Raw genomic sequence first — 27,738 nt, 5'->3', positions numbered from 1 at the left:
TTTCCTGTCCAAAGAAAAAAAGATCAAGAAAAAAGAAAGAAATTAGTTCTTCTTCACTGTCGTTCCAGCGCTCTCTCTATATCTGCCGAGAGATCCTTTTGCGCACACCCACTTCGGTTCCGGTCTCTTCAACACGTAAGAGGACCGATGTACGTCATTATATACTTTATGTATTGCAGCAGCAGCAGCAGCAGCATATATGTATAGAGAGGTTCCTTGGCGAAATCTAATTTCTTAGACTCTTTGCGTGGCCTGGGCTGTTTCACGTGGCGCAATATGTACGCACAAACAGAGCAAACGCAGGGCATTAAAAAACCAACAAGGTAGTACAGTACGACAGCAGGACAGAGAAAACTATACATAGCAGGGACTGCTGCTGCTGGCTTTTCTTGTAGTTTATACCTTTGAAGACATGAGAGTCGGGCGCGGCACTAACTAATTGAAAACTTTTGGGTGGAAAGACCATTAGGCTTAACCGTCGCTTATTTTCTTCGTGTGTCTCTCTCTCCTTTATATAGTATACATAGTCTACGTTTGACTTTTTCGGGGGGGTTTCTTCTTCTTCTTTGCATTATTCCGTTTCCATTTTACATGTTACTGTACGTATGCTGCTCACATTTGATTTCCCCGCGTTTGTGGCCCGTCTATAAAGCTTGAGCGTTTTTTGGGCTGGCGTCTGCAGGCCGGAAAAGACGTCAGAGAGTGACAGCAGCAGCCGTAACATGTCTATAAGCCGCACACACGCACACACACAAGGAGAAAGTATCATAAAGTATTCAAGATCCGGCTCACGGATTTCCATATTTGATTTCCAAATATTAGTAATGTTTTTGGCGCGCGCCGTTTTCCCTTTTTTTCTGACATTCAAAATGAAATTGCCACTTTGAGGGTCAATGTAAAGCGTAACACATGGCGAAATTTGACTGTCGAAAAAGAAAAAGAATCATCGGAAAAGTCGATGTTGTCATTGCGGATTTAACTTTCCAACCGACTAGAATGGAAAAAGAAACAAAACTGGAACGGAAAGAATCAAATAACTGAACGAAAGAATTCCTCCAATTCCTCCATATTGCGCAGCACACCGGTCTACTAGTGCATACACACAGTATGGCGAAAAAGTGCTCAAAGTCCATGGCGCCGACTTGTTCTCTCCGAAGAAACTCTTTGATTTTGGCCCCCCAAAAAAAGTCTATTTACCGTCAAGTATAGTCTACATGCATTTACAGCCTGGCAGCATCGATCGACGGTTGACAGGCCTTCTAGTCTAGCTATATACTATTAGCATTTAAATAGTGAAACAAAACAATCCAGTTAGAACTGCTATATCTATACACATAGAGTTGAGTTTGCTGATCAACAATTCCGACAACGGCAGAGAACAAACGAAATGGCCAACTTCTTGTTGCTGGGTCAAACCTGGTTGGCGGCGCTATAGTAGTATGGAAGAGAGACATGGAACACACACGGCCGATTTCTGGGAAGTCGGAAATCTAGAGAAAAAGACGGAATAGTTGTTCTCTCTCTCTCACCCACCTTGCTGAACTGGCGGTGGACGACCGCCCGCCCGGATCGATCATTGCCAAAGCCGTTGATTTACAGTGTGTGCGGGGTGGTAGGTGGGTGGGCGGTTGGAAGGGTGGGACTAAAAAGGAAACGTGTTGATCAAACAAGCAAAGTCTACATGGCATATAAATAGAGTCGCCACATACAGTTCTATTATTCCGTCTTTTCCTTCCGCGCTGTACGCCAAGTTTTTTCTTTTTTCAAACTGCTGTTGACGGGACGGCCAAAAGCTCAGCCATTCCCAGCCAGTCGGTATCCACACACACACACATATGCTATATGGGCCATTATACAGCAGATCGATATAAACCGCACTGCAACTTGGAATGTCACCCAAAGTGAGCGCATCGCTGAGCTCTGAGCTGTATTGCTTCAAGACAGTTATATAATGTGCGTTCTAATGTATAATGCCCAGAGCTGGAATCAATCCTTAACTTGGTCCTCCTCTTGCGTCTGTACGCGATGACAGTGACAGGACACAGGAGCCAAGTCGAATTTCCCGCCCTGTGTGGAATGAAGAAATGGCCGCCCATCCGCTCTGACACCGTCTTTCAATGTGTACCCCATTGGCAATGGGATTCCCAATGTTTGAATGTTTATACATACTATAAGCTGCGAGTCTTTTAAACTATCTAACGCGTATTCGTAACGCGTATATAATACAATTACTATGCAGCAGCAGCTGTAGTATATGATATGATATTGACGAATAAATAGACCCTCGTCGCAGATGCGTGAGCTGATTTACATGTTCTATCTTCCCCCGTCAAGGTGTCTGACCTGATTACGGCGTCACGACGGATCTCTCTCGCTCGTGTTATCGCACTATATAGCAATATCACGCTCGCAACTTTTTGTATGTGCGTCTTTTTCAGACTTTTTTTCCCCGTCTGTTTGAGGTGGACCGACAAACTTCTGCCACCCGCGAATTATTTTTTTTTCAAAAGTGGTTCGCGTCTGTGTTATAAGGTGGTTTTTTTTTAAACTTAAATTTTTTTTAAAAATAGGGTTTTTTGGGGGTTTTTCTTTTTTTTTTGTTTGTTATGTTGATGATGATATTGTGTATCTTTTTATTGGGCGACGACTCGAATGGTGCGTGTCGCTGCGCGAATGAGAGCAGAATTTCCGTCTCACCTCGGACTAACGAGCCCCCGATTCACGCTACTCCCCTCCACCTTACCCAGTTGGATTATTATTTATTATGTTACCATTTTTGGGTTGTCTCTCTCTATCTACTTTTCTTTCCATCCGAAATAAAAATAACATTCCACTTTGCTAGCCCATATATAGTACGCACAACACCTGTACACACACTCGCTTGAATGAATTACCTCAATTTATTTTTCCGCCCTCCGCTTCTAATCGTATACGGTGGGTGAACGTCACCAGGTAAATTGGCGTTGCTTCATTTCAGAATGTAAGAAAATTCGGGGAAGTTTGAAGTTGTTTTTCCTCGAGTCAAACTCTAACGAACTTGATGGCCTCCGATAAAAAGTTGTTGCATACATACATGCGTCGAGAGTTGAGAAAGAAGAAGAAGAGAAAGCAAAGCTGTGCAACAAATGGAGTGAGAGAAGGGGGGGGGGGGTTATAGTCACAAGTGACGGGGGTGCGCTGAAGACGAGGGAGATGAGAGAAGAATAAGAAGAAAAAGAAGAATGAGAGAAAAGGAGAGAGAGAGAAAAGAGGAACGTTGGCCTCATTTCACGGGGCTGGTTGTTGTTACTGCAATACAATACGAACGTCTAGAGCCGTTTTCTTCGACCCAGTGAGAGAGAGAGTTTGATGGGAGAAAGCGTTGACCTCGTTAGCACACACACACACAGCAGAGCTGCTGCTGCTGCGGACCTGTTTTCATTTTGTTTTCTTTCCTTCTTTTCTCCCATTTTCTCTCTCTCTCTCTACCAGAGTGATGGCGTTAGTCTCGGTGTAGAGTGGCCGAGAGAAAGAACCAACTCACTTTGCGCTTAGATTCATTTCACAGAGCTGCTGCTTCTTGCCTCTTTCTCTCTCTCTCTTTTTATCTCATCATGTTTAGTCGACTCGGGAATTCCGGCCAGTGCGGGCGCTGGTAAAAAAGTTCCTATTCCCAAACAATCGTCCCCCGCAGTCTACCCCCTTTATGGGCCTTTTGATATCTGAACCAGCAAATTTGCCGCGTTTGTTTTGTGCCTTTTGCTCGTCAGTGCGCGTTTCTTGACGGTTTTTAGACCTACCACCAACCACCACCACATCCAGTGGCCAGTCGTTCCAACTTTTTCTTCCGGTGGGGGCCAACAACAACTTTTGTTTGCCACAACGTTCACCTGACGTTGAAATTCGTCTGCTGCTGGATATCATATAGCCCGTCACACCCGGTTATTTCAATAAAACAAACAAAACGTGGACCAATTAGTTTTGTGTTTTTCCTTTTATCAAATGGATTACTTCCGCTTTTCGACTCATCTGGACGGACCGGCTGCTGGCGGCCTCATCAGCCTTTTATTAATAGCCTCGATCATCAGTCAGCCGATGGTCATATCAGCACGGTCACAAGTCAATGTTATGCCCTACGCCTCCGGTACGTCTCCGTTTTTCTCCCATTTCTTTTCCCTTTTTTTTTTTTATTATCATTTTCCATCCGACTCTTGCACACATCACCTCCGGCTGGAACATGTCTGAGCCTGGAACCTCATTTGATTTTTCTTGTCCGATATGAGACTCGACTTGGTACCAGCAAAGTGAATTTTCCGTGTTTTACCTCATTTGATTTATTAATGTTTTCTTTTTGTGTTTGTGTGTGTGCAGGACGGGCAGGGCCGTTCGAGACTTGCGTGAATGTCACCAGTGGAGAGGAGGGTCGCTGCATGTTTGCCATGGTAATTAGTTTCGCCCCGTTGTTCGTTTACAACTTGACATCAATCTACGGCCGACACGTCAAAGAAAAACGCGCTTGCGTGTCCCGCAACTTCCAACCGTTCTGTCAACACCAAGTTTTTTTTCTTTTTCTTTTGACATGCGCCCATTTCCTTCCTTACTCCTTTCCGTACCTCGGCGGGAAAAACCGAAAAGGGAAAAACAATTGCGCGCGTTTCGATTCAAACACCAGTGGTGCCAGTTCTCTCATTTGGCCATTTTTGTTTCTCTTTTGATTTGATTTCTATTTAGGATTGTTTCCGCGCCAGAGGCCGTCACGTGGGCATCTGCACCAAAGGGTTCTATTTCGGATCGTGCTGTACCCTGCCGACGTACTCTTCATCGACGACCAATCCTCCGCTTATCATTCGCCCGCCATCAGCTGCCTCGTCGTCACCAGCCAAGGAGCCGCTGCCGCTGCAGCTGACAGCCGACAATCTCCCCCGGGTGCCGATAGGCGTTTTGGAGAGCAACGATATCGACGGCCCGGATGCGGGTCGGCCACCTTTCGATCCGCTGGATTTGAGCTATTGGCCCGACCTGCTGGCCGACATCTACGCCCTCAAGCCGCAGCCCATTACTTTGCCTAAATTTCCCTACTCGACCTTTCACGCCCCGTCCATTAGCAGCAGCAGCAGCAGCAGTCACGGTAATGCCGCTAGCAGCTCGACAGTCTCACCCGTTGTAGTTAGTCCTGGTTCGATCGGGCCGGCGGCCGTGAACGCCACCACTCCGTCCAGCTCCATTCCGCCGACGACCACTCCGTCCTCCACTGTAATGACGACTGTAACAACCGCAACGACAACAACAACAACAACCACGACACTTAGAACTCCTTCTTCTTCTTCTTCTCCTTCTACTACCACTACTTCTGTCCCGACAACAACAACCACAACAACGACTTCCAGCAGCACTTCCAGCTGTTAGTTTGCCCGGCTATCATGTTACCTTTTATTAATGCCCCGGCGTGCTGGCAATGACAGAAATGCAATTCTCATGTCGTCTCGTGTTTTTCGTTTTGTCGTTGACAGCTGCCGTAACGGAGATGAGTCCTCTCTCTTCTAGCGGGACATGGACGACGACGTGGACGGGAATGGGATCGACCAAACCCAATGTCACCGTCATCTACGCCAACGCCGTGGTGGAGAGCCAAACCCCTGGGGTGGTGCCAATCCAGGAGAGCTGGCTCGAGGAGGAGGAGGTTGTCGATCTACCGATGCCATCGATCCCGCCGACATCATCCACCAGCACCACCACGACGACCGCTAAGCCGCCCGCACCATCGACGACAGGAACATCGTCGACGAGTGTTCCGTCGTCACCCACGACGACGACGACGACAACGCCCACCAGCTCCAGCAGCTTACCTGTGGCTATTAAGGATGAGAGCAATGTCACTTTCACCCTGTTGCCCTCATTGGCTCCGGCCCCCGACCTCCAGCGACTCGCAGGTGCAGGTTTGAACGAATTTATTTCACCGACCAAAAGATGGCGTTGGCCGACTCAATTCTTATGATTTTCATTTTTATTTTTTGGTTTTTTGGTTTTTAAATTTCAGTTTGCGGGAAGCCCGTCTACCGGTGGCCGAAAATCGTTTCGGGAGAAAACGCTCGACTCGGCCAGTGGCCGTGGCAGGTAAAAAGAATCAAATATTTCTTTAGGAGCAACAAGTGAAATCATATGCAAATTGTGTTTTATTAGGTAACGCTGCAAGAGAAGACGAGGCGAGGATACTTTCACAAGTGCGGAGCGTCTCTATTGTCCAAGGACTGGGTCATTACCGCCGCTCATTGTCTCAGCAAGTATAAACTGATACCCCGTTTGAATTGCAAATTGATTCATTTACATACCTGATTGCCCCCCTTCCCCCCGTTGATGGAATAATAACGAGCCAAACGTGTTGTTGTGTGGACACAGTGTTCAGCCGGAAAGCCTGTTGGTTCGCATGGGCGGCATCGATTTCGCCAGCGTCGAAGACAAATGGATCGAAAGTCGGGTCCAGCCCGTCCAGCACCCGCAGTTCAACATTCACACGCAGGCGAACGACATTGCCCTGTTGAAGCTGCTCACTCCACTCGTTACATACCAATCGAGTACGTTGCCCATCTGCCTGCCGGACAAGGATATGGAATTCGATGGCGACCAGTCGTTCGTCTCTGGATGGGGTAGACTTGGCGAAAGTAAATTTTTATCATTTTGTTATTTTATTTCTCATCCGGGATGGAACACATTTCTCTACTTCTTCTTGTCTTTTGATCGCAGAAAGTCCAATTTCAACGCGGTTGCAGTACGTCGGCGTGCCCATCATCAACAACACGGAATGCCAAAAGATTTACCAGTCGATCCACAAGAAAATTGATCGCCAATCCATCTGCGCCGGCTACCCGGAAGGACTCAAAGACTCGTGTGAAGTAATAATTCACTTTCATCGCCTCCCCACTTTTAGTTTTATTTAATTTTTGTTGCACATTGATTTATGACTAAAATACTTCAAACCAGCAACTATAAAGAGAAACAAAGGCTAACGAAACGGTCGATTTCCTTCCGGGTTCTTAAAACAAATATCTCATTCCACGCCGGATGATTTTTTCCCGATAATTTTCTATCCTCTTCACCTTCTTATCCAGTTTATTTTCATCGACACAAAATAGTATTTTAAAAAATACTTACGTAGATTTCATTTAGTTATTTTTCCTGGTTATTAGCAGCTCGTTCCGTCTTTTTGCGCTCGGCCAAAGTGAGCCCGCGTGTTTAAAGCGAGACGTCATCCGCTTGGATTTCCTTTTCGTTTAAACACATGAACAAAGCTCTTAACCTTGATATGCCAATTGCGTTTGTGTGTGTGTGTGTGTGTGCGTGAGAACGAGGAGGTGGAAAATTTACGGTCTCGACCTTGTCCTGAGGACGACTAATCTACACTAGTTCCACGACCTTTTTAAGACTTATTCTCCGGAATTTGTGGCATTTCTGGGGTTTTTCTTTTCTTTAGCCAATCCCGGACAGGGCCGAACGTTATTGCTCACTTGTGTTACATCAGCGATCAATTAAATGTCAAGTCGTCGGCGTTGCACCGCATAGCACGAAGTCGATTATGTAGGGAACCCAAAAGAAATACAAGAGTTGATGACTTTGCGTCAACCTTGAAAGGGGAACCAAAGGACACCGGCTGTCTAATTTGGTGGAAATGTTCTTCTTCTCGTTCTTCTTCTCACGATTATCCGCCATAATCGCCAGAGTGGCTTAAATTGCTAAACAAGTGGAAACAAAAATTCCTGACTAAACATTTGTACAAGAACCCGTCACGCTCATTTCTGCGATTTCCTTGCAAAACCGACAGTTCAATGTTAAATTTGTGCTAAACGACCTCATTCATTTAGTGTAATTGTTTTTTTACCCAACAGGGTGACAGCGGTGGTCCCATGATGGTTTACAAACGTGGCCGTTGGGTGCTGGCCGGCATCATTTCATGGGGAGTCGGGTGCGCCCGACCCAACCAGCCTGGAGTTTCCACTCGAGTCACGGAGTTTCTCGACTGGATCCAATCGACGCTGGATGGCGATTCGTTACCTGCAACATGAAAAACCTTTTTTTATTATTATTATTTTAACCGGAAGAAAATAGGAGAAGATAATCAAAAAAAAAAATAATAATAATAATTAATAAATAAGACAATTACTACGAGGAAAAGAGAAGAGCCAAAAATCGGTTGACCGAAGAATTCTATCGATGATTCTACACATTATTTCTTAATTCGTTTTGTTTTATTATTTTTTTTTTCGAATTTTTTGCGTCAATTTTGATTATCTACTACGTCCTGGTTTTCAGGAAGACTTTAAGTTTTTCGCTTATATTTTTTTGTTTTTTGGTCATAATGGGGATGGTGAACGCTGGGGTCCGTTATTTTATGTGACATGACATTTTGAAAGTTATGACGACGTAAATACGGTACACCTCGTTGTGTGCGCAAGTCGGTGGGTCTTGTCTATTGTGCGTGAGTGTGTTTGCGACTGTATATAATCAAATATTATAATCGTTGGGCTAAGCGCGAGATCAAACGGAATTGTTACGGACGTCGTGCGAATAACGAGACGGAAAAAAATATACGGAGACAGAAAACTGCCATCAGGCAGTGGCTATTTTTCATTTAAATCTGCGTTCGAGCATTTTTTTAATCATTTCTAACAGATCTTCAGTTATTTCTCCCGCTGGATCCCACTCTATCAAAGACCAGGAGGTGCCGGTGTGGCGGCAGGTCCCCCTTGGTGTTGTCTTTTTTTGTGTGTGTGTGTCGTGACTGTTGTCTGCTTGCCGATTGAAACATAACAAATCGAAAGCAGACATGCCCTTATGCTCATGACATGCCATTCCCCACATTGATTAGTTGTTGTTTAGTGGTCCGTCTTTCACGTTTCGATGTAATATTAGGTGAACATTTTTTAATATTTGTTTTAGCAGATTAAGTTTTACCAACCTTCGTCGTTGGGTATTGCTGGCATATTTAAAGTTAGCCCAGTTAAAGTGTGGTTTAAGGGAGTATTAACTGAACCTGAAGAAAAGCGAAGAAAAGTCGCAAGTCACCATGTATCTTGGAGAAAATATTACATGAGTATCAAAGTTACTTTCCTTTGTTTGTTAGTTCTTTCAACTGAGTGGCAACGAGCTAGAGCAGACATTTTTTTTTTATGTTACTGTTAAGCGTAACAAGCATTTTGGATTTTTTCACAACGGATTCCCGATTATAATAGTTTGTCCTAATTGTAGAATATAGAGCCGGACAGTACGCCAACGTCAAGTTTATAGTACATTCAAATACAACCCTAATCGAGCTAACATATCATTCACAGTTTCACACATCACCGGAAACGCGCTAGATTTGATGTTATACTTTTTCCGTTTCTTTAGGGAATTCTTTAGGGAAATTTTGAGGAATAAAATATACAGTTCATTAAGAATTATTAGTTAAAAAACCAAAAACATCATCCTGAATAAAACTTAGAAATTTATCTCTTCAACCAACCAATTCAGAATGATAAACCTGAAAAAAATGCGATGTATTCCTTTAGAGTTACGTTACGGATACAAATAGTTGGAGAATTTTGACAAAAGGCTTTAGAACGTTCAAGTAACGTTAGACAAGTAACATTAAGAACATAAACGAAAATGAATCTGTGAACTAAACAAAAGTCGCGAAAAAGAAAGATGAAGACGAGACAAGCAGAAGACCAACATTTAGATTATGATACGAATAAGTCAGTGAATATTCGATATAATGAATTTCTCAATGAACATGAGCTTCAGTCACGTTTTAACTTTTCACGTGTAGAAGTCGATTTCCGGTTTAGACCCGAATGGTTTATGTTGCTTTCAGCCTTCTTATTGAAAATTGCAGCCAGGGATGCAATAAATTCTTGACTGGGTTTAGCCATGGTGAAACAACTAGGAACCTGCGATGTATGGGAGTGGTTTCCATCGGAAAGAAACTTGAGCGATCGCTTAGGCTTGGTCCCTCCAATATCGTCGTAACCTGAACTGCAAGCCAAAAATGTTACTCCATGCTGATGCCTTGGCGTTGAGGTTGATGAAGGATGAACTTCGACCGTCGACTCTTCAGCTGCATCATCATCTTTTATAGCCTTTAAAACACAAAGATAAAATATAACGTGATTTCTTTATATTTTCAAGGCAAGTGAAATACCTCGTCCAACTTGGTGCGCCAAGTTTCAAATTCAGACGGTTCACGATACATCTTGGCAGGCTGTGCCCGATGACTAGGTGGTGTATGACAAGTCGACGTGTTTCCATCTGGGTTAGACTGCCAATTGGTCGAATGACGTTCAGTACTGTGACTAGCTGGCTTAATGGCACATTGTGAATTATTCGAACTTTGCACGTCTCGCTGTTGTGGCATTGGTATATAACTAAATTTGAAAACAAGGAAACAAAAATAATAGAAAATGACAATGATTCAACGAAAAGTAGGAGGAGCTTGCTCTTCTTGCAGCGAGATATGAGAAACACAAGTTAAGCTTATTTTGTTCAGGGAAACTGAGGAAAAAACTAAACATAAAAGCTGTAATAACCCTTGTCAAAATTGGCAAGAATTAGTTGACTAATAACAGTGATTTTTAAAATAAAATTGCAATGTAAGAGTTGGCGTGTAAACGTAATAGTCGATTTTTAAAAAATCGATCAGTAACAAAGAGCGCGCGAGATTCAAACTTAATATTCACAAAATTGCCAGAACGCGGAGATTGGAATTCTTAAGATTTAGACAAATGGTGACTTACGGTGTTGACTGATTAATTTCGGCGTTGCAGTCCAAAATTTGTTGCTGCCCCGGAGGAGGAGGTGGAAGGGGAGGTGGAAGGGGAGGTGGTGGTGGTGGTGGCGCCTGTCTTTTCTCAAAGCTCTTCTTGACTGCCTTCCATCCGTGTTTGGGTTGGATCTCAGATGTCCAGGTTGGTGGAACGGGAGTCGGAGAATCTATTCTAACTGGGTGAGGGCTTGACTTTTGATGAACATCTTTCCGCTGCGAGTGAGACACTGCAGCTAACTGAAGACGAAGCATCAAATAGATTTCCTGCAAATCAATTCCACGTCGTTCACTCGATTCCGGTCGAAGGCCCAGTTTGAGAAAACTCGTAATATGACGAGGGATAGCCGACCCGAGCGGAAGCATTCTTGGATTGTTGCAACTCTCCTTTTGCCACATTCGATTTATTTTTTTTGAATCCAGATCTGACCAAGGTATTTTCTCTGAGAACGTCTCCCAGACCAGACAGCAAAACGAATATATATCAGAAAGGGTGGTGGCAAACTCTCCGCGGGCACATTCCGGTGCAAGCCAAGGAGCCATCCATTCCCAGTGTGAAGAAGGGACTTTCAGATAAGCATCACTTCAAGACAAAATTAAAATTAAATAGTGATAGTTACATGTTAAAATAAACCCATGTCATACCTTTTTGATAAATCATTATCTTCCGTCATAGTCTCCAAGCATCCTAACTTGGCTCGGCCAGTGGATACTAATTGAACAGCATGTGATGAAACGCTGCAATGTAACAACTCCTTAGAGTGAAGAAACAGCAAGGCATCACAAATCTGCTGCAATACAAGCAGTCGTTTCATAAGTGAAATGGAAGATCCCATTATGTGGAGTCTATGATGTAAAGATCCTTGACAAACAGGTTCGTATACAAGTTGCACGCTCTCCCAATGTTGTGTCGCACAGACTCCCAACAACATCAACAATCCTATTTACATTACAATAGATTAAAATAAATGAAGATTCTATAAAAATTTTTAGAGAAAATTTTACCGTGATGCCTCAACCGGCTCATGCTTTGAAGCTCTTCCAATAACAGATCAGGAGGTTGATTGTCTCTCATGCGCCGAATAGTAACGGGAGTTTGATACCAGCTTCTTGATATCATTTCAGTCGTCGGACCGGATCTGTAAGCAATACCTCGGGGTCCTTCGTCGTCGGGATCGCTTATTTCTGACTCGTTAATCAATGGCACTGGCCAAAGGGCAGCTGCGCTCTCTCCACGCCCGTAAAGGATCTAAGAAATTGGTTTTGATGTTTATAAACTTCGAAGGATCTTGACTAAAAATGATAATTTACCTTGCCAAAACCAGTGCCTTTAACGTTGACTAAAGGTCCAATAAATTCGCAACTTTTGCTAGGCAGCCAACCTATCGCAGCAAGTTTGTTTCGCACAATTGTCGGCAATTTCGATGTAGCACTGTGCCCCCGAGAAGTAGAACTAGGATTGTTTAATTCCGCAACTCCAGAATCGAAAACATTCACTTCGTTGTTCTTCATCGACGCTTCACGGAAGCGTTCTATCAATGAAAGAGTGGCCAGTTGGCTTTCAGAATGTGGCTGCATGGTAGCCCAATCACGAGGTGACTGGTTGTTTTGATCGTGCAGTCGAAGATCCCCTCCTAAAAACAATGATCACATATGAATGATAAGAACAAACACACAATCAATATTTAAAAAGCTGAACCTGCAATCAATAAGGAAGTGAGCAGATTAGTGTTCCCACTCCAGCACGCAGCATGCACTGGAGTGAAGCACAGAATTGTACACCGCCTGTTGGGATCAGCACCAAGCTTCAGCAAAAGTTTCACTATATCGTAATGCCCTTGGAAGGATGCACAGAATAAAGGAGTTTGTCCATATTGATTAGCCAACTCGACAGGAACACCTGTAAGAATAATAACAATTTTAAACAAGGCTGTAACATGCTAGTTCGAAAAAAAGATTCTCAGGTAGTAGTAACCAAGCTTTCAATTCTCACCAGAGTCAAGCAATTTGCTAACAGTGACTGTCTTTCCTCGAAGAATTGCCCAATGAAGTCTGTCTTCAATAAATTTCGACTCTGGATCGGGCTCACTGATTTTAACAGGCATCTCAGATCTCTTGATCGACATCCTGTGTCCTCAACAAAAAAACTGTAAAACTTCGTAAAGCGTTGGGACGACGAGTCCCCCAATGAAATACGAATAAAAGCCTTCTGTTTTATGGGTATTCGATACTCATTAACTATAACAAATCGAATAAATGTGCAAAAGATGAAGCGAAACCAGTCGCCGACGTCGAAAAGTCACAACGGTCGCGCCACACGTGTGCAACGAATCACATACTGTTAAAACAAATGATTCATCAAGTTGCAAACATTTTGCGTTGCCAATTTAGGTAATAGAAGCTTAAGTAATCTTTTTTTAAAAAACGTTATTCGATATGATCCTTTCTAATTTAAAGCTGGATTAAATTTAATCCTTTATAATAATAAAAAATGTTATTTTTTAAACAATGTTTTACTTTTAAAACACAATATCTTCTGCGGGGGAGGGGCGTATCGTCATGGTGTATTAGTATGGTGGGGGAACTTTTGTTGGAATCGGCTATCTCGAATGAAGCCAGTTTCCGGACAAGAGGCGGAGCTTGGTGAAAAGTAAAAATTCTTAACAGCCAATTGCAGGGCTGGTCACCTATTTTCGGTCCCTCTATGAACCAAAATACTAATCTTTTGTAAAATAATTCGTCTGTAAAATAGTATATACATTTAACATTTTCAAACGCAGACATCAACTGGTTGTCACAATGGTTAGCGTCTCAAGCTACGACTCTAAGGAAGAAAGGTTCGAATCCCAATTACATTATTTTTTTTTGTTTTCATATTTGTTGTCTATTAATTTTGAAATAATTTAAGCTGGAAAATAATACTTAATTACTGTTATTGACTCATTTTTTACGATTTTATAGCTTTATAAGTACATAAGCAAAGTGGAATCGGACTTAGAAAATTTTCAAACCGTTTATAGCTCATAGTTCACCCAATTGTCCACCAGGCAGCGCTGATCATAGGTGACCACTGGCTTCAGCCGAGATAGCCGATCCCAACCATAAGTTCCCCCACCATACTAATACACCATGGTATCGTTTTTCAAGTAAATTTCACGTAGAATCCAAAAAGAACTTGAAAATGTTCGTTATTTATAAAGTATGCTCTTGTATATTAACTAAAAACGAACAGGGTTACTATTTTCTATTTGCTCATTTGAATCTGTGTTCTGTCATCTGTGGTTTGTGGCGAGCCCGATAGGCTACTGGGATTGTTAGAACTGGCAACGTCCAAAGGGCTACATTTGGTTTGAAAGGAATTTTGCGAAATTTAAGTTTGTTCTTTTTTTGTTTTTAATTAACGATCAAGGTCATTCAGTAAATGTGAGACATGGACCAAATGTTTGTTTACTACACTCTGTGCCTGTATGGGAAACATTTAAACAGTAAAAACCCGCCTGTAGGGGAGACCGGGGCTATCTCGGACACTTTTTGTTTTTCCGCTGCCAAATGTTTTAAAATCTAAATTAAGAAAAAATAAAAGTATAGGGGTGATTCCCTGTTGTTAATTTATGTTTGGTAATTTTTATAATTTTTTTCGTAAAGGTAAGTGAGTTTTATTTAATAAAATGTAAAGAGGAAAAACTGAAAAAAAAAAAAAAAAAATTGGGTTGAATGGGACAGAGGCAGGGGCTAAATTGGACAGCTTTTTTCTCTGAAACGGCTGAATTATATTTATTTTAAGACGCACTGGTGAAAAGGGAATTTTTTTCTCTTTCAGAAGTGCTGTGTTTTTATTTATAATATCAAGTATAAGCGGAGATAATATAAAAAACGTAAAGATGGTTTTTTTTTTAATCTTTTTTTCGTTGTTTTTTCGGTGGGTGGTCATTAAACTGGCTATAGCTCCACCCTCGTGATCACGTGACTTTTTTACTTCTGTTCAGTCACAACCCTTGTCCTTGTCAAAAATCAGAAAGTCTTGAAAGTGTATTTTAATTTTTAGTGGAAAATTTCTTCAATAGGTAATTATAATTATGAATATACACTTTTGTTTATTAAGTGAAAGGTTTCATAATTTACAATTGTGTGAGTGACAAAAGTTGCTCGCGTTATGTGCTACAACAATAGTAACAATTTTGCAAACTTCTTTAGGAAGTGGCAGACCTGGATTATCCAACATATTAAATACTTTTCTCAAAGTACCAATTTATACAGTCGTGAGAGGTAATCTCACTTGTCTATACTGAAATACTGAAATACTAACATAAACGTATGTCTGATCATTACAGGTTTGAAAATGGTTCGTACCTACTACAGAAAGACTGAAAAGGTGCCTAGAGAAATATTGATTGGTGCACTGAGGCACTTGAAATTACTCGATAATCTTAATTTGCAAAAGATAGCATATAGAAAAGTAGCCGAAGGTTTTGGCATTCCTAAGTCAACCCTTTTCAGTCACTATCAAAAAGTGAAAGATCTTGATTCCATCCCTGAAAACTATTTGTCGAATGAAGTGCATAACAGACAAATCCTTAAGTACAAAGAAGAGGAGGAACTCAAAAATTGATTGAACTGGTAACACCTTATCTAACTGTTTCATCATTAAGAACTGGTTAATAAATAAACATTGAAAGAAAAAGACAGAGATTTTATCACATCTATTCAAATTCTCATTGAGTCGTAATCCTTATTTACCAAATTCCAGTTGTGTTACAATCCAAATAGTTAATCAATGAGTTTCAAATTTTTGAACAGATAATCTCAAGACTTAGTCGACATAATCTCCTTGATTCTTCACCACTCTCTCAAGATTGACTGTAATGTTGTTTAGAAGACTGAAAACAAAGTCTTTAGTGCACACTTTCTGCCAAACTTTAAAAATTTCTTCCCATAGGCGCTGCTCACTAAACACTTTAATTTGCTTTTCATTCAGCTCGTTGATCATCACCTTCCACAGCCATTCTACAGGCATTATGTCGCCAAAACACCAGGGCCAATCGAGAAGAATCAAATCATTTCTGTTTTCACTGTAGAACTTTTTCATGGCAGCAGAATGGTGAACCGGAAACCTGAATAAAAAACAACAATCTTGTAATGAATATAATAATATATAATTTACAAAGTAGTAACTTACCAGTCATGGACATATTGAAGATTCCATATTGAATCATGTTCGATGAAGTTTGTTCTCTCAATGGAAGCACATGATTTTCCAGGAGATTGCTGTATTTAGCTGAATTTAGTCTACCATCAACTCGAGAAATTGTAGAGTTGATTGTCGACATACAGCTCCAAGCAAGAACAGTATTGGGAATGTTAGCTTTTTCTGATTGGTGATATAAAGAGATTGTTCCGTTGTCTTCAAACCTAACAAGTATCAAGATGTGTATGTAAGTAACATGACTAATGATAATATACTGAACCACTGAGCAAATGTGTTGTACTTTACCTGAACCGTTGACTGTCTCCATAAGCAACACCAATTGTATATTTATCGCCATTCTTTATCATGTTCTTTGCAGCTGAAGCTCTTGAAATTTTTTGGTCGAGTGTCAATTCAGGACGAAACATATTGTTTGAAGATAAAACCAAACACACGAAATCGGAAAAATGTTTCAATCCACTAAATGTAATTACAAATGTTTAGTTTGGTCTTATTAATACAAAAATGAAATAAATTTAACCTACAATGGGCCTCAAAATGTGAAATCCTAAATTCGTTTGTGTTTTCACTTGTCAGTTCGCACAAATATGTCTAAACAGCAATATTTTGGCCCCTCCTACAGCTCCACCCACAGGAGGTGCTAAAATGTCCTTTTTTACCCCGTTAAATGTGTCCAAATCAACCCAGACCCAACTAATGTCAAATAAACTAAATTATAATATATTTAGAAATACAATTTGTATAAAATAAAAGTACCCCCTTAAACTAGAAAAAAAAGCCTATCAAACAGCTATCTGGGTTTAATCATAATGTTTCTTAAAGTATAAAAAAATTAAAAAACTAAACGCTTGAAATATTTTTTCAGATTCCCATTTTTTTAATTTCCCATATAACTTGAAAAATAAACAGTATTTCAAGTAAAAAAGTTTAGTGGACAAATAAAACATAATTTAGCATATATAGTATTTATTTCGTAATTTTTTATAAACTTTTACATATTTTAATTGCTCTGTACATTATAGCCCCATGTCCCACATAGCCCCGGTCTCCCCTACTACGCACTTTTGTTACAAAATAGAAGTTTTAAGTTTCAATAATGGAAAATCGAAATAGTTATAACCAGGAGGTGCCGGTGTGGCGGCAGGTCCCTCTTGGTGTTGTCTTTTTTTTGTGTGTGTGTGTCGTGACTGTTGTCTGCTTGATGATTGAAACAAAACAAATCGAAAGCAGACGGCTGTACGACACTTAAACTGTAAGGGGACCCCAGTAGAAAAAACGCCTCCCCGTCTTATCCGTAAGTATCGCAGGATTGTTATCTTCTAGTTCTAGATTATACCGTTTTAATTGTTTACTTGAAAACAATGAAGGTTATTAAGTGTTGACCCGAATCAAGTGATTGCTGGGCTTTATATCGTGAAATAATGAAGATTGTCCCTGATTAAAACGTTGGACGTGATTAACGGGCTATTTTGATTTCAAATAGGTTTCTTTAGAATAGCTATTCCAGCCAATGTGAGCAACAGTTGTTAATTGGCGGGTCAAACGAGATTGCCTGTGTATACCTATGCAACAGCTATCTGCAATTAGCGCCCGAGGTAACAATCACCATCAGCTCTACATCAGAAACAAAAAATGAAGTGATCTAGTAGATGTAGTATAAAGTTGTTAGTTTTCTTTTTTCTTTCTTCCGATTCCGGACGTTGATTTACAGGTCTGAATCCAGCAACAAACCCGTTATTCTTTGAAACAGTATCAATTCTAAAGTCTATCACGTGACATGAAAATCTCGTGAATCTTTCTAGGCTATTATGTCATGCAGTGACAAACAACCCCATTCTCACCACTTCGTTAACTTTTCGAATTTACTATTTGTTTGGTTGCGTACTTTTTCTTTGGTACGGAGATGAAATAAGTGGCCGTAAGTTTACAAAGGCGGTCTACACACCTTTCAGTTTGAATGGATATAAAGGTAAGCCAACCGATCCGGGTAGCCAATTCACAAAGAAAGTCGCGGCGTGAAATTGAACTGGACTTACATTTGAGCACACGAGTTACACAATTCCAGTTAATCAGAATGGAAAACAAACTGGATACTGGAATGCACTTAGAGGGATCCCACTAGCCTACTTTGAAGGAAATTACATTTAGTAAGATTTGATAAACTACAAAATTAATTTTCAACCCCCCTCTTACATACAAACACAAAGTTAACATTAAACGACTCCCCTCAAACAAATTGAACACCAAAACTCATCCTCCTTTTTTTTGTGGGGGAGGGCACCTTTTTTCTAAAAGATTACCTAACCTCCCCCCCCCCCCCCCGAAATCATTACCTGTTTTCTAAGCGTTAGTCTTTTTATCATTTCTTCACAAACAACAGTTGCAATTGTTAGTGGGCCTGGTGGAATATTGTTTTGTTTTGTTTTGTTTTTTTGTAGAATAATTCTTTAATTACTTTAAGTTTTATTATCCATATCCAATCTAACGTACCCTCTCTCCCCATTTGGTCCCTCATACATTCTTTATAATTTTCATGTTTTTTTTTTTCAAATATAATCATGTTTTAACTAGTCCAGCTGAATTAAATCCAAACTTTTGATTTTTTACGAAGAGCCGGATATTGCATAACTGTAAACTGACCACGGAACTCTTTTAAGAAAGAAAGAAAGTTTGCGATTGAATAATTAATTTCTAATCCGCCAGGAAGTGAAAGTAGGTCCCATTCCTAATAGTGGTGTGTTATACATAGAATACCGTATATTCCTTCTGGCCTTAACATTTGATCGATTTAAGAGGTCCCACTTCTTTTTTTCGCCGATAGCGTGCTGCTGGTAACTATAATAACGATAATAATAGTTTATAAAATCAAACCTAAATTTCGTTTACCTGATTTGCGGTCACCTTGACTGCTCATCCGTTATCCGATGTTATTTTCTTCTTTTAATGGAACTGAAAAATCGAAAGGAAGTGCGCGTGGAAATCCGCCAGCGTCGTTGAACCCTGGCGCATAAGCGCTGAGTAGGAGGAGTGTGCTGTACTGTAACTTTGTTTATTGATATATACATTTCAAATAAAACATGGGAAACCGTAGAAGAAAGTGTCAGATGGACCGGTCGAAGAGAAAAGAAAAAAAAGAACTGTGAAAGAAAAAACGTACAACCACGACAGTTATCACTGTTGTTGGTGGTTTGGTATTAAATATACCCTGTCGTCAGCATACAGTTTGTTTCGCTGGCCAGCAACACATCACCAAAGTCGCTTTTCCTTATAAAAAACAAGTATTTTCTTATATACTGTTCTTTTATTTCCCAATATAAAATATAGGACCCGTGTGCTGCTGCCGCCACATAGTCCGTTACACCCAGCAACTTCAGGTATATAGATATGCCGTTTAGCCGCCATCGGAGCTGCATAAATATATAGTGTGGATTCTGTATTATCTACTGCTATAGTAGACATAAAGCTGGGAACTTACAGGCTGGGAGTGTACACTCCCGAGTCGTTACACATATAAATTGAAAGCAAAACCTGACCGGAAGCTTTGTTTTTATTGTTTCTAATCCATCTAATAATCAAGACAACGCAGCTGAGATTATGAAAACTGGAAAAGAATTCATCGAATTTAGTCCAAAACATAAAAAAAAAAAAAACATATTGGATAAACAAATTAAAAACTTTAACAAAATCTATAAAATTAAATTTTTTCTTGAAATTTAAATACCGTTTAATTGAATTGGCTTTAAAGAAAAATATAGGGTATGTACGCTAGCTAGAACCTTAACAAAAATCTTAATTAGCATAAAAATGATCATCGTTGGCCTGAGAAGCTTGAATTAGTCACGATTAATTTCAATCTTTGAACACGTGATTCAGAAGGGGGAACGGCCCTTCCGAGTTATGTAAAAGTGGCTTGCGAGTTGCCCAAGGCTCAAGGAAGCGGTGGGCCTCGTGTTGTCTTCTTCTTGTCTTGTCTCTTCACTTTACGGTCCGTCTCTCTTTTAAATATAATAACTGTTTCTGTCGTCCGTTTTTTTTTTGGTGATCAAAATGATGACGAAGAGGAAAAACAGGACAAGGGAAGTGTATATATACTTGCTTATTGAAGTTTAGTAGGTCACAGGGATCTATGTTTTTCTCTTTCAACATTTCGTCTCGGTGTAGTGACGTCCAACAGCATGTCCCATTCTGTGTGTACTCACCTGTTCTCCGCTGACAGCCCCTCCCTCCACCCCTCCTCCTCCTCCTCCTTTGCCCAACTATTTAGACCGGAGCTTCCTAACGGATCGTCTCAGTCATACTCGTAACGGCTTGCCTTTCGGGGCGCCCCTTTCTCTTATAGGCACAGACGACGCACAAAGGGCTCTCGCTCGTTCCTCACTCATATTTTTTTGAAAAAATTGAAAAACAACAAACGATTGTGCTTTGTAGTCTGATTTTTATTTGTCTTGGCCGACCCATTGAGAATTTTTCGTGTTTTAATAGAGTCGAGTGTTTGACACCAATTTTTTTTAGACAACGCGGGTTTATATACCGTGATTGTTAAATCTTGTTGACGTCACATTTCATCATTCGCTTGTTATCAAGGTAAGAAAACAATAATTTTCTTTTGATTGTTATGTCCTGGTATTTAAAAAACGCCAAGCAACTCAGTTTATTGTAAAATAAAAAATGAAATGCACAACTATATTGACTTAATTAAAATTCGTAACAAACAGAATTAAGTGGCTCGGCAGCAATTTGTAAACTCTTAAAGAAATCTGCTTTGAAATTTACTGTTCTTTACGGCTTGCATTAAAAAATGTAATTTAATATTGTTATGTAAAGGGGATTGGGCAAACAACAAACAGGTATATTCACGGGGTAGTAGAACTAGATGTTCTTCGAGGTGTATAATAGATTGAGTCAATCAACGATGCATATTATAACAGTTCATTTGCTTGTAATATATTGATAGAGGAATGCATTCTTAAAAAAGTCAACGCGAACGTGCACGCCCTTGACCTTAACCTTCAACACCCAGAAGTTGGTGCTGTGTTCTCTAGAAATTCAAGTTCCCTGGCTGTGTGTAAAAAAGTAACCAATCCCGGTTTTCGATTTCCCTCTCTCGGTCGTCTATATTTCTCCCGTTTCCCTCTTAGCTTGGCTTTAAGGAAGGCGGGGTGCATACATATACCTGCGACTGGGAGTAGAATCTAACGGTACAATTAGAAAAGTCAAGAACGTCTTATGAATTCCTGATATTCGAAACAGCTATAGCACATCCTCTCGAATGTTCAGAATTGTTTTGTTCTCTTGTTTATAGAAACAAGGTATTTTATTTACCGTTGCGACTAGATTTTAGTGACGGATTGAATATCTAGTTTTTCAGCATTCAATCTGCGGTTGGTTCTAGGCTCCAAAATAAAAAAAGGAATCGCAACGAAAATATCAAGAGAGAAATTCAATTCCCGGAATGAGTCGGAGAAAATGTTGAATTCGAGAATGGCGAAATAATTCTTGACACTTTACCCAGGAAGAGAAAGTTCCAAAGTTCTTCAGAGGCTATTGACCTTTTATGTCTTCCTTTATTATTTCCTCTCCTTTTACTTCAGAGTTTACCAGCGGGCCAGTGGTCTGGATTTTCTGAATATTTTTCCCGGTTTTCTTCAGTGAAAAACCAGTCAGGTTTTTGTTTCACGTGCCTCTCATTTTCTCTCGGAACCACAACCGCAAGAAAAACAAACGAAATATTTCACACCAAATTGCCTTTTTCTTCTTTTTTAAAATTGTTTTCTTCTTTTTTGCCTATGCGCAATTTGAATTTAGTATAGTCTGTCCAAACCAGCAGCAAGAAGACGAGCTGAATTTTATTTTGGCAAAAAGTTTCGTCTTTTTGCAATTTCTTGTCTGATCGACCGTTGGCGTCTAGCGTGTAGTTCAGTAAGATTGATTATGACATAAGAGTAAAAAACTGCTGTTGCGTTATCATAGTGCATGAGTCACCTTTAAAAAGGAGGGTTTTTTCATTCTTTTTAATACATTGGTTTCCGAGAGCTAAAATGGTGCGTGCATGCAAATTAAGGACATAACGGCACCATTGACCTCTCCTTAATTTTTTCAATGATGTTATAATGGAAAAGAAAGCTTCCGGATGCGTCAAATGACGTTATTCGATGTGCATTTTCTTACATTATTATACAGCTATTTATGGAGAATATTGAATTTAAAAAAAAAAAACTGGTTTTTTGAATAGTATTGCTATTTTATCAGTGGGCTCTCTATACGGTTGCCAGCCAAAACGTCTTTTACCATATCGGCAGAATTACAGTTACAGAAAAACAAGGCAAATATCAATTAAAAAATTTCTTTTTTATTGTTTTTTTTGTTTTGTTTTTTGTTTTAAATAAAAAGTTACAGTTGTTTTTCTCCCCCGGTGGGATAAAAGGAAAAGCTAAAACAGTACTTTTGCAATCGTTCAAAACATAAATTTCTTTCCGAGGAGCCACAACAATTTAGGTGGTTGGTTTAAAAGACGGTAAAAAAAGAAGATGTGGAAAAGAAATATATGCCAAAATGTGATACATGCCTTGGACTATTTTGAAACGAGAACAAACGCCACGGGTAATAATTTCCTACCACTGATTGAATTCGTAATGATGACCAGTTCACTTCGGTCGAAGATTTCTTATCTCTTGGATTCAAGAATAAGGTCCTGGAGGGTCTTATTTATTATGGCGGTTTCGGTCTAAAAGCAGATGTCGAGCTCGGGTGAGACTATCGTGTTTGAGTGGTTTGGATTTAGCGGTCGATTTTGAATTGTTTCTATCGATTTCTTAGTAGAATGAAAAGTTTCGTCTGCTGCTAACGTTTCCTTTACAAGTTTCAAAAATGAGATGTCTCCTAAACAAACTCGTGTTGATGGTGTTGAAATGCGAAATAACATGGTAACCCAAATTGTTAGCTATTTGATGTTTGCTCTTTTCTCTTTGATTTAGAGAGTAAAGTTAATGTACTCTATTGGAATCATTCAATAACCTGAATTGTGAACAAACATGTGGTTGTTTGTTAGCAGCGTGTGGGAAAATCAATCCTGTGTACCTGCAGGGAAATCACAGTTGTATGTGGATGCAAGTTTATTTTTAAGCTACTCAATTTATTGTGTTTTTTACATGCACGTTTCAAAGTCTTATTGACACAGGAAGTCAGTTTTAGCTCTTGACATTCCCATAAATCGTCAAATTTACTCAATTGTTTCGTCTTGTAAAATGGCAATTGTTATTAACCTCAATCAGATTATATTTGTAAGCACTAAACATCACTAGCCATATGTTATAAAACAGTTAAAAAGAGTTCTAGTAGGGTTAACATACTTCTGTCAAGATCTTGATCCTGACAAGTCAATCAAAAGAATGTTTAATAAAGTAAAGGGAAATTATTATTTGTCGTTTTGGTAGAATGAGCAGCAATAACAGACTAGCAGCTGTCGTCTTCGTCCTGGCAGTTTTTATGACCACTGCTCGCTGTCAGCAGAAATCACCACCGACGTCATTGAATGGGAGACTCCAGCAACGACCACCACCGCCAGCAACGGTTCCACTCCCTGCCGCCAAGGAAGGATCCAATTTTGACCAGCAGCGGTTGATTGCATTGTTCGGGTCGGAAGCTCAACCGGTATACGGCAACCGGGATCCAGCCACTGGTCGGGTCGTCTTAGAAGCAGTGACAAACAATCCAGTTCGAAGTGGAAGCAGACCTGCCGCCAGTCGATTCACCCCACCACCATCTGAAGATGGGAAAGAAGAAATCAACGAAGCGGTCGAGCCCGAAGACGCCATCGATCGCAAAGATACTAGGGTGCCAGAAACGAATGAAATCAACCCATTCGAATTGCTCCCTCCCCAGTTTCACGACTTGCTCAATATTCCCATCCATGACTATGGTAATGGCACTACCTACAATCCCTACGATAAGTTCAAACTGCCTCCTAAGAATAAATACCCTCTGGTCTCTACTGGATACGCCAACACCAAATACCAGGGCTCACCCAGTTCTACCACGGCTAAACCGACTAAACCCGCCACTCAACCGGTGAAATATGTCACAGAACGATTACCCAGCAGCTACGATTACGACTACGAAGGGGAAGAATTCGCTTCTGTGAAAACCACCCGAAGGCCGTCATCGAAACCCAAATTATCTACGACAACGACAACACCCATCCGGACATCGACGGTTGACAATATGCGTGATGGCCAATACGATCCCTATTCAAATCGACCAACCACCAAGAAACAACGTGTCCGTCCATCGATTGATCTTCCAAAAGAAACGGAGAGCATTGCTTATAGACCAAAGCCACCTGTCGAGAATACACGCAACAAACCTGCGCCCCGCCCTCAGACCTACAGCGAGCAGCAGCATTCGGAGGAAAACATTTCCGAGACGTACCCAGACAACAGCAGGCCTTACCAACCAGAAAATAGACCGAACCAGAAACCTTTTTTCTATAAAGAAGATGAAGTGACATCGCATCAACAGACGGACGACGATTGGCCTCCTCGGCAAGGAGAGTTCAAACCGTTCAAACCAATCAGTCGGCCAGAGTTTGACGACTTCAATTCTTATAAAGTGGAGAGCCGCCCGAAACCAGCCAAGGAAGATAAACCGCAGCCTCAACCGACCAGACCCAACTATTCTGTCGTTGCTGGATCGGATGACGACCGAGAGCCGATTTTTACACCCCATCAGTCCTATCGTCCTCATTCCGACGACCACATAGCCGAAATCAAAGTGACACCGAAACCGTTTTTCGCCGCTGACGAAAATCAAAACTTTGGCCAGTCACCACCGCAGAACTCTCCTGGGCAGGTGGCCGACGTACCCGATATCATCTACGACTACGATGACGAACGTAGCAAAGGAGAAGGTGTCTTGTTCATGTTTGATAATGGCCCGTCTGGCGCGCCATCTGGCCCAGATTTGTCCATCTCATCTGGTGTGTCTGTCAAACCAAGTTCTGCCACTCCAAGCCCAGTCTCCAGCCCTTATCCAACTGTGGCCAGTCGCGATCCGCGACCTCAGCAAGTATTTACTCCTGCCTTCCGGCCTTCCGCTCCTGTCCGTCCTTCTTCCGATAGTTCATTTTTGCCTCCTCCATCATCCAACCAGGGATTAGTGCCCAACTGGAACCAACCTCCTCAACAGAAACAACAAATTGGCAACGATTCACCACGCCCACCTTTCCGATTCCCATCTGAGCAACAACAACCCGGGTTGAACGCCAAACAGGAGAACCAACCACCCAACATCCTGCCACTATTCCGTCCCAATACGAATCCAACTGACGAGTTCCAGTTTATTAAACATCCACAACAGATTGAATTTAACCGACAGCAAACTCATCTGCAGCCTGGACCACACGCAAACTTACGACCTATTGGACAGGAACCCAACCTGAGGCAACAACAACAACGGCCGGGTGCCATTAGCCCACTTCCCTCTGCTTTGCAATCGCCATTCTCTTCCATCTCCCAAGCGGTAGCCAATTTCTTTGGGCGCCGTTCCGGCTATTCAACAGGCAGCAGTCGATCCGGTAATTTGGACGCCACAGTGAAATCGGACCGTTTTGGAATTGTCGACCCCAGCGAAGTGACAACAGATTTGGACATGGCCGAAAGCAACAGTGGCTCATTTGTCCTTTTCAGTCGACCCGATCAGCCGCTCTTGCCATCACCCATCTCTGTTGATCGGTCAGGATTGAGCCTCCAGCTTCCGCAACAACAGATGCCACCGAACCTTGGCGCAACTCCAGCTGCCACGCATCCGCAAGTAGTTGGAATCAGGGCCTCACCGGAAGATGCCGCCAGTAAGCCACCTGCTTTTTACGTCTACACAACTCACGAATTGGAGCAAGGAAAACCACCTTACCTTGTCGTCGGCCCTGTCCTTTCCGGTCCACCGAACGTGGCCGGTGCTCAGCTAGTTCACTCGGTGCCCGCCACACCGATCCACACTCCCGAGAGTCAACGCCGCAGCGATTTCCCGAGCTCGGATTCACCCAGCAGCCGTCCCAACAGCCCAAACTCACTTTCGTTTCCATCCGCCGCCATTCCCAATCAAGAAGAAGTAGCGCCGACTGCTCGCCAACCGGAAATCGCTCCCGTTCGTAAACCGTTTTTCCCGATTTCATCAGGAAACGGCATCAAAGACAGGCCGGATCGTCTACCGACTGGATTGTCACCGCCCCGTCAAAGTGCGCCTCCCCATCGACGACCGCCACCAGGATTTTTATTTCCCGAAATCCCACAAGAAGCGGAATCTGTTCTACCACAAGGCATCAGCCCTGTGTCGCAGGGTATACCACCTCCGAGAGTTCCGCTGAACCCCCACAAAGACGTTGCTTCACTCTTCAGTAATCCCACATTACTCCACAATCGACCGAATGAAAACGCCTCGATCCTTCCTCCATTTGAGCAACAGCAGCCGACGTCTGTCAAGAATCCAGATCCGTCCGTCGGTGTGGCATCCGTTTTAAATGTTCCACTGTACGAAACTCAAATATCGAGCACACCAAGGCCACCCAAGCGGAAAACCACCAAATTGCCATCGAGAACAACGACGACGCCAGGCTACATGGAATCGTTCAACAATCAGCATCCAGTTACGTATGCGACAATCCAACAAGAAGATGGCAAACAGATTGCTGTCGTTCATCCGGCCTACATTGTGACTTACAAAAGCCAGCCGGGACCACCGGAATTGCTCGACTTGGACGCTCCTTTCGTGCCTTCCGTGGAGAGCCCATCGGAAGTGGGTGAAATGTCGAGTATTCCTTTCGAAAAGTGGCACGCCATGCCGCAGGAAATCGAACGCAAAGGAGACGAGTCGCCTGAAGAATCTAGCCATCATGAAACAGCTGTGAATAGCCAGACTGGTAAACAGCAGCCTAGTGGTGGCGACCAGCTGAAATTTTATGGCGGATTTCTCCCTCTCATTCCTGGCCAGAAATGATTCAATTGATGTGTTTTATCGATTGATCTGATTATTTATTGTATGTTGATTTTTTTTCTTTTTTAATTATATGCTGGGATGAAAAGAATTATATTTATTACAATACGAAATGTCTTTTACTACTTCTTCATAAGCCGCTATATATATTTATTTGGGTTCTCTTTTTGATCTGGCCAATGTGGGGGGTTCTTTTGGTGGGATTTGTTAATTAGATAAAAATCCTTAAATTCACGACTTTTGTACTTGTTTGGCTTAATTTTTTCCATGCGTGGCCTTACACATAATTTATTTGCAAATTTTTTGTCTCTGTTCATATACTTCAACCTCGTCATTTTAATACACTATGTCGATTGATTTGTATCCTAACATAGTTCTTGTTTTAATCCAACTCGCAATAGAACGTAAAAAAGAGACTTTGGTTGCACTTGAATCGGATAAATGACCATACGTTACACTAGATGAAATTTAACTTGACATAAATAGGCTACAACTCGAATGAATCAGAATTGGAAATCAATGAAAAAGGAATACAAAATTATACACATTAGGGACAATTTTTACACATCTTTGAATGACACGCCAAGTGTTAAGCATTTACCGACATATATCGCCTAGCAGACAAAATCTACGTGTGAAAAATTGAACTCGGCTGAAATCACATCAAATAAATAGAAACCGGCAAGTACCAACGCAATTGCGCTCTTGAAATGGTAACTTTTTGCATTACTTCAAAAAATTTGAATGTTTAAAAAAAAAAGAAAAATACAAACAA

General features: G+C 41.4%; 3 protein-coding genes and 2 long non-coding RNA genes across 8 annotated transcripts; 3 read left to right on the top strand and 2 right to left on the bottom strand.

The window, feature by feature from the left end:
• Positions 1-3,474: 3,474 nt before the first annotated feature.
• LOC124314028 (serine proteinase stubble-like) lies at positions 3,475-8,607 on the top strand. 3 transcript variants are annotated; one of them, XM_046778987.1, is made up of 9 exons: positions 3,475-4,123; positions 4,351-4,421; positions 4,711-5,380; positions 5,490-5,909; positions 6,017-6,093; positions 6,160-6,260; positions 6,376-6,638; positions 6,721-6,869; positions 7,860-8,607. In XM_046778987.1, the coding sequence occupies exons 1-9, from the start codon at positions 3,982-3,984 to the stop codon at positions 8,034-8,036; spliced, it is 2,070 nt and encodes a 689-aa protein (XP_046634943.1). In that variant the 5' UTR covers positions 3,475-3,981; the 3' UTR covers positions 8,037-8,607. The 3 variants fall into 3 exon arrangements, with proteins under 3 accessions (XP_046634943.1, XP_046634942.1, XP_046634944.1); XM_046778986.1 differs by having other exon boundaries at positions 5,490-5,915; XM_046778988.1 differs by having other exon boundaries at positions 3,476-4,123; positions 4,711-5,107; positions 5,490-5,915.
• Positions 8,608-9,493: 886 nt separating this feature from the next.
• LOC124314012 (inactive serine/threonine-protein kinase TEX14-like) lies at positions 9,494-13,107 on the bottom strand. Its single transcript, XM_046778954.1, has 8 exons — positions 12,765-13,107; positions 12,471-12,671; positions 12,083-12,405; positions 11,777-12,020; positions 11,417-11,711; positions 10,746-11,354; positions 10,154-10,376; positions 9,494-10,091 (listed from the first exon to the last, which is right to left on the bottom strand). Exons 1-8 carry the CDS (start codon positions 12,895-12,897, stop codon positions 9,753-9,755), a joined length of 2,367 nt encoding a protein of 788 aa, XP_046634910.1. The 5' UTR covers positions 12,898-13,107; the 3' UTR covers positions 9,494-9,752.
• Positions 13,108-14,739: 1,632 nt separating this feature from the next.
• On the top strand, positions 14,740-15,156 carry LOC124314327. Its single transcript, XR_006911138.1, has 3 exons — positions 14,740-14,835; positions 14,966-15,037; positions 15,103-15,156. It is a non-coding gene; the product is annotated as an uncharacterized LOC124314327 (long non-coding RNA).
• Positions 15,157-15,977: 821 nt separating this feature from the next.
• On the bottom strand, positions 15,978-16,649 carry LOC124314308. The gene is made up of 3 exons (XR_006911105.1): positions 16,502-16,649; positions 16,263-16,436; positions 15,978-16,180 (listed from the first exon to the last, which is right to left on the bottom strand). It is a non-coding gene; the product is annotated as an uncharacterized LOC124314308 (long non-coding RNA).
• Positions 16,650-20,258: 3,609 nt separating this feature from the next.
• LOC124313976 (proline-rich protein 36-like) lies at positions 20,259-27,326 on the top strand. 2 transcript variants are annotated; one of them, XM_046778892.1, is made up of 2 exons: positions 20,259-20,561; positions 23,411-27,326. In XM_046778892.1, the coding sequence occupies exon 2, from the start codon at positions 23,412-23,414 to the stop codon at positions 26,964-26,966; it is 3,555 nt and encodes a 1,184-aa protein (XP_046634848.1). In that variant the 5' UTR covers positions 20,259-20,561; position 23,411; the 3' UTR covers positions 26,967-27,326. The 2 variants fall into 2 exon arrangements, with proteins under 2 accessions (XP_046634848.1, XP_046634849.1); XM_046778893.1 differs by lacking the exon at positions 20,259-20,561 and adding an exon at positions 22,801-22,900.
• Positions 27,327-27,738: the final 412 nt, after the last annotated feature.

This window comes from Daphnia pulicaria, chromosome 10 (genome assembly GCF_021234035.1).
Source record: "Daphnia pulicaria isolate SC F1-1A chromosome 10, SC_F0-13Bv2, whole genome shotgun sequence".
NCBI classification, from domain to species: domain Eukaryota; kingdom Metazoa; phylum Arthropoda; class Branchiopoda; order Diplostraca; family Daphniidae; genus Daphnia; species Daphnia pulicaria.
The sequence above is the reverse complement of the archived record's forward strand: the minus strand, read 5'-3'. Positions and strand labels throughout refer to the sequence as shown.

What these genes read in the sequence shown, in the direction of transcription:
- LOC124314012 (XM_046778954.1), bottom strand. Translation starts at nt 12,897, where the DNA reads ATGTCGATCAAGAGATCTGAGATGCCTGTTAAAATCAGTGAGCCCGAT. An exon ending in CACTTCCTTATTGATTGCAG is followed by an intron (nt 12,406 to 12,470) that starts GTTCAGCTTTTT and finishes CATTGTTTTTAG; the next exon opens with GAGGGGATCTTCGACTGCAC. An exon ending in GGCGCACCAAGTTGGACGAG is followed by an intron (nt 10,092 to 10,153) that starts GTATTTCACTTG and finishes TGTGTTTTAAAG; the next exon opens with GCTATAAAAGATGATGATGC.
- LOC124313976 (XM_046778892.1), top strand. Translation starts at nt 23,412, where the DNA reads ATGAGCAGCAATAACAGACTAGCAGCTGTCGTCTTCGTCCTGGCAGTT.
- LOC124314028 (XM_046778986.1), top strand. Translation starts at nt 3,982, where the DNA reads ATGGATTACTTCCGCTTTTCGACTCATCTGGACGGACCGGCTGCTGGC. An exon ending in GTCGCTGCATGTTTGCCATG is followed by an intron (nt 4,422 to 4,710) that starts GTAATTAGTTTC and finishes ATTTCTATTTAG; the next exon opens with GATTGTTTCCGCGCCAGAGG. An exon ending in TCGGCCAGTGGCCGTGGCAG is followed by an intron (nt 6,094 to 6,159) that starts GTAAAAAGAATC and finishes GTGTTTTATTAG; the next exon opens with GTAACGCTGCAAGAGAAGAC.